At 45.7% G+C, this 6,000-nt stretch overlaps 1 protein-coding gene across 4 annotated transcripts in view; it reads left to right on the top strand.

Moving 5' to 3' along the window:
• The first annotated feature begins 2,369 nt into the window (after nt 1-2,369).
• Nucleotides 2,370-6,000, top strand: part of rnf220b (ring finger protein 220b) — a 30,521-nt gene continuing 26,890 nt past the window's right edge. For all 4 annotated transcript variants that reach the window (XM_074668496.1, XM_074668495.1, XM_074668494.1 and 1 more), the window contains exons 1-2: nt 2,370-2,599; nt 3,704-4,315. In XM_074668496.1, the coding sequence (XP_074524597.1) occupies nt 3,724-4,315 (592 nt within the window). In that variant the 5' untranslated portion in view covers nt 2,370-2,599; nt 3,704-3,723. The remainder of the gene's footprint in view (nt 2,600-3,703; nt 4,316-6,000) is intronic.

The following is a 6,000-nucleotide window of genomic DNA, read 5'->3' as shown; positions in this document are numbered from 1 at the left end:
GGAAATGATCACAGCAGTAACTTAGTTTACTCCATGCCCCAAAAACAGGGATACAGGAGAGGAGAAAAAATAAAGACAGGACTATTTAATGTTCACTGCTCTAATTATGCATTGTAAGAAGTTAAAAGACTCTACTGATGACCCCTGGCATCATAATAAAAGAAGTGGAGCACTCTCGTTGTGTTAATTTCATTTGCTTCAAATATCTCTCACTTGTTGGAATCAAACCGAAATCCATAAGAACAAAGTTGAAAATTTCAATAACATTGCTTGACTGTGTTTGGAAGCTCTAAGATGGAGAGATGCTGCTTAACAGAGCAAACAACAGCTAAAATGAGACGAAATCAGAGCACAAATGGCGTGCATTAAGATGTTACACTCCATGTGTGCATGCGTATGTGTTTGACAGTCAAGAAGACGGCCAAGTGACTCACCTCCTGCCAGAAAATGAAGACATACAATTAACATCGTATCCCATCATCCTCAGCTGAGCGAGCAGGCCTGTAATTGGCTGGCTGACCAGCCTGCGTGGCTCCGGGTGGCAATTTATTCTGGGAGCCGCACAGTTTACCCAGGGCGGCTAACGGCCCCTGTGCCATAACCTGGCTGAGGCAGCGGGGACATCATTAACACTTCACTGGGCCTGCAGGACACACACACACCCATCATCCACTGTACACTACCCACAGCCACTAGCACACCGGCCAAATTGGGGGGACAGTGTAGAAATAATAATCATAATGTCAATGAAGCTGCTTGTAGTGAGAGTGTTCACCGATCAGCCGGGCAATTAGGAAAGGATATATGTTAACTGCATTTCCTTTACAGGGAAATACACGCCAGCCTGCCAGATTACTCCTGATTTCTAATTCCTCATGTTAAAAAAAGTTACTGACCCCAGAGTTTGTCTGATATGAAACACTGTGTGTGGTGGCATCTGCTTCTCTGGCCACAAAACAACATGTGAGGGAAAGGAGGGGTGTTGAGGTGGAGTACTGACCTTGTCTTGTCACAAGGAATGCATGTGTTACACGCTCCCATATTGGTCTGAGGGCAAGACTGTAACAGAGTCAGTCTGGACTCTTTATGCCTCCGTTTAAAAGTCTGCATCTGTTGTCTGGACTTCCTCGTCACCTCTTGTGTGTCTCTTGAGTACACACACACAGGGAGCTCACACTATGGATATGAAAAGTCCAGGAGAAATCATGTTTCTCTTCTGTCTTTATAATCTAGACAAAAGAGTCAGAATTAATATTTTTTTTTAAATCTAGGATATCCAGAGAGTTCTCCACACGGTGAACCCCCTGGTTTCCAGCTCCCCAGTTGTATCTTCTTCTCCTTGCTTCTTCTTCCTCTTCTTGGCTTTGATATTCCCAATTCACTTATTTCCTATCTCAGGACTCTTTCTTACTCTCTGATTACACACACACACACACTCACTAGCACGCATGCACACACACAGGCTCACAGCCAAATGGCTGTTCATTAAAGACAGGGACCTGAGGGGAAGCAATCGTCTGAGAGACGGAAATTGCGTGTCACATTAGATTAGGAGTGTAAAGCCTCTGGATTGGCTTGGGGGAATAAGGAATTATTTCAATTACATTATTTCAAAAAGTCTTTAAGCAATACCAATACCGATAAAAACAAATTAAGAGTGATTTGGGCTGATTTGTGACGCTCTGAGCTGTGCTTTCTGACAATGTGCTGGAAATCAGATATGAATAATGTAGATATTAAGACGCGTGTAATGTGTTGAGATGAAAGCAGATTATCAGTGACAAATAATACCATTGGTTTGCATTGTGTCTCATCAAAAGGGAATGTTCCCAAGTGTCAATCACACAGACTGGAAAGTGAACAGGCTCTCTTGCTGAGCCTGGAGAGGATGACTCCATCACCTGCCACTCACTGAAACAAAACAGTGATGCCAGCACACACAGAATAAGTGAGGGTTTAACTTTGCACACTTATAACTCCACTCACTCTGATCTTTTATGGAAAAATAACTTCTGCAGAGCTCTTGATAACTGATATTTGATGGGTCAGACTTTCAGGTGGAAGTGTTCCTCTTTCAAATCATTAAACTCTTTAAAATCAAACTGAATGAAATGATGAGGCACCCTCATGGCAAAAAGTTTTCTTCATTCCTCCTCATTAAAATTTTATTTTTCTTTTCATTCAGTTTCATTTCATCACTTATCGCCAGGTTAAGGAGTTAAAGGTGTCCATCTCACAGGGGAAAAGTAGGGGGCTGGCCACAGAGAGAAGGGGTAAGGGGGAGACGAGTATGGTGGGAGGGTTAAGGGTGGGTGGGGGTGTTTGTCACACGGAGCGCACGGGGAGTAGAGACCAACAGAGACGGAGCGACCCGTAGTCCACTCACTCATGTCCTGATCGTGCGCACCAACGCAGCGACTACACACCTCTCTCAACTCCTCTCCCCTCAGCGTCAGCCAACTCCTCAGCGCTTCTAACATCTGGGGGAGGATCGACGGAGCTGCTCACAGCTGCTTGTTTCAACACTTTTCCGCTCTTCCCTGCGCAACCTGGACAAAGTGCCGCGTCCTTTTTAGAACAGCCACGCTTTGAGTCCAAGGTAAGTAGCCCAGCCTCAAGTTGTTGGTGCATGATTTGTTTTAATCGCTTTGATTGGCTCTCTGATTGCCATGTGCTGACAGGATTTTTGGGAAGTTTTGTGTTTGAGGGAACTTGTGCGCTCGCGTTGGAAAACTGCTGCCGGGTATGAGACGATGTTCAGACTCCGAGAAAAAAGGAAATTTAGGGATTCAACAAATTGTTTTCACTTTCGCTTCTGTCACGGTTAAAGGCAGCGGTTAAATGCCGCTTTATTTGTTTGTTTGTTTATTACAATCAGCTTATTGAAAAAAGTGTTTAGCGGTGTAACATCCCAAGTCTTACATGCAGCACGCAAACTTCTGAACAAAATTATTGTCGTTTTGGTTTCTTCAATTAAAGAAAAGAGGATTTGAACCTTCGAAAGATGTTTTTCTAATTCAGCTTCTAATTACAGCCTGCCTCAAGAGCTGAAGCTTTTGAAAACGATAAAACCTGAGTTTTTAAAAAATGCAAGATATATCGAACAGTTTTTATGATATGAATAAAAAAATGTGCTTAACTTTGAATGTGTTTGCACAATTTTAAAGAAACTTCCAATTAACATTAGGCTAATTTCAGATGACTCGAGCAATTAACGTCTCCACATTTTTCCCATCAACTTAATTTATATTTGACTGAATCATTACAATCAATACGGTAAAATAAGGAGTCGCTCTTCTTCCTGCTTGTAGGACTTTCCTAAATCTACTTGTGTGTATCTCACTATTAAAAGGAGAATTTAGCAGCCTTCAGCTACGTGTGTGTTTTATTGGCTTTTTATTCCGTCGTAATTATTTACAGGCACAGAAGGCCTCCTCCAAACTTTCTGACTGAAAGTAATCCAGAACTGTTATTGTTAAAATGCCTCTGAATAAGAAACTGGTAGTGTTTTCTGAAATGAGAAGTTTAAGGGTTTGACTTTTAAATCATGAAAAAGGTCAAAGTTTGACATTTTCTCAAAATTATTATTATTTTTAATTCATTAGGGGAATAATCAGTAGCAGAATAAATATTTAATTTTTTAAAGATGATAATAATGATAATAATTCTCCTCTAATTCCCTGTGTCCTCTCCCTCGCCTCAGGACCACCAACAAGGAGGTGAATGGACCTCCACCGCCCCTTCAAGATGGACAGCTCCTCCTACCTGCCAGCTCCTCTGGCCTCCCCGGCCCTCATGGTCCTCGCCTCCACCGCCGAGGCAGGCCGAGATGCCTCTGTCCCCTGCCAGGCGCCCCGGCCCTTTGGCGTCCCTGCCTCGGTGGAGAAAGAACTCCACCTCCCTTTCCCCTCTGCCTCGTACACCTTCACCTCCATGTACCAGCGTCAGGGCCCCATGTCAGGCACCTTCCCCTCCCGAGACTTCCCGACCTCCCTGCTCCACCTGCATCCCCAGTTCACCCCTCCAAATCTGGACTGCTCCACTCTGAGCATGCTGAACCACAGTGGGGTTGGCGCCTTTCGACCTTTCTCCTCCCCACAAGAGGAGAGGGAATCTGGGGTCTACCAGTCCGCTTTCACCCCAGCCAAGAGGCTGAAAAGCTGCTTCCCGGACGTGGAGGGGAAGGAGTTTGACTTTGGCTCTCCTGGGGGCTCCCTGAAAGGTGGGGAGGAATCAGGGAGGAAGCTTTTCTCCATGTCCGGCCTGCTGTCTGACGGAGAGGCTTCGTCGAGCCCGGAGGAGCAAAAGGAACACAGTGAGTACACACTTGATCACAGAAACACACATCTGATTCATGTTCTGATCTGTAAACATGCACTGCTCAGATCTGAAGCTCACACACAGTCACTCATGGTGCAGCTTAAAAGCGTGTAGGGGAATGAACAGAGTTTAATTGGCATCTCAAAGACCTTTCTCACCCTGACATGACACTGAAGATAAGATTTACATTTCCTCTACATCTGCAAAGAATAAAGTGGACAAATTGAAAGCAGCCTTTGTGAGCATATCTGGGAATATTTCCCCTTGCTCTCTGGTCTTTATCCTCTGGTTGGACAAAGTGTTTACAGTGGCAGGCTGCGGCTGACTTTGACACAAATAAATTGAATAGTGTCACTTGTTCAGCTTAGTGATCATTAGCCACATATGACCATTAGGGCCTATTGGAAGTCAGACTTTTCTCAGCGGCTGAGGAACACAAATACATGCGAGTGTGTGGAGGGGTTGACACAGGAGGAGTGAGAGTTGGAACGAGTGACACCCTGTCAGAGATAACGAGGTGGCAGAGATAGAGAGAAAAGGATGGAGGAGGAGGAGAGAGAGAGGGATGCGGCGATGCGACGATGAAGCCTGAGCTTCCCGACGACAACCCTCAGCTCAATATGGCCGCCCACACCAGCCGTCTGATTTGTTGACAAATGAGTGGGAGAGGTGTCAGTCAGCAAGGCCGCAGAGGGAGAGACGCTCCTCATTACTCCCGGGGATAATTGCCCGACGACGCGGGGGCACAACAGGAGGAGGGGGGGCGAGAAGGGATAGAGGGAGCTGGAGTCAAGGAAGGCAATGCTAGGCATGATGGGAAATCAAACCCCCTCAGTGGCGGTCGCCAAGGGGAGCGCCTGACAGATGAAAGGGACCAGAGGAAGACAGAAAGAGAGAGGAGAGAGAGCACCCAAAGGCTCAGCAGATCAGAGGGGGACACCATCGAAAATAATGACAATGAGAAGGGGGGGCAGAGATGGAGACGCTGAAACACGCTCTCTCACACACACACACGGCACCTAAAGGAAACTTTCATCCCACACATAAAGGGGCGGGAGCAGGGACGAGTTGTCTTAAGAAAAGTTTGGATTGTGTCTCTCTCTGTGCATATGTGTGTGAGTCTTTGTTGAAACTTGCTGGTTTTTTGTCACCGCTCGGTGGCTGAGTGACAGGACCAGGGAGGCGGAGTGGCAGCGAGGAATCTCAATATGGAATTTTAATAAGGACAGGAAAGGAAAGAGATGCCAGGCGGCGTGCTGGTGTGAGAGGTGTGTCTGTCTGACAATGTTTGCTCAGCGCACTCGAGCATGCGTGCTCCCCTCACCTCCTGATTTCGGGAATCTCATTTGGGGAATGTTGACAAGGACAAAAGATTGGGATGAGATCGAACACGGGAAGCATCTCCTCCAAAAAAAAAAAAAAAAAAGAGAATGGGGTTTTAAAAAAAATGGATTTGAGCACATTGGAAGCTGCTTTTCCAGCTTTATCCAATTAGATTGCAGCTCAGGCAAACTAAGAGCTTTAATGCAATTGAGCTCCCAGCACTTTTCTAAGTCTGACATACACTTGTTCCTCTTGACTGGGTAACAGACAGTCACTTCAGGAGCAAAAGTCTTAAGTGTTAAGCTTGAAATCTGTGACTGAGCTGTTCGCGTACTGCTGCAGGAATGCAAATACTCT

The sequence above is a fragment of the Halichoeres trimaculatus genome, unplaced genomic scaffold, assembly GCF_033239565.1.
Source record: "Halichoeres trimaculatus isolate MK-OKI-2021-1 unplaced genomic scaffold, fHalTri1.1 fHalTri1_scaffold_4, whole genome shotgun sequence".
In the NCBI taxonomy this organism is placed as follows: Eukaryota; Metazoa; Chordata; class Actinopteri; order Labriformes; family Labridae; genus Halichoeres; species Halichoeres trimaculatus.
Note: the sequence above shows the minus strand (reverse complement) of the source record. Positions and strands in the feature narration are given on the sequence as shown.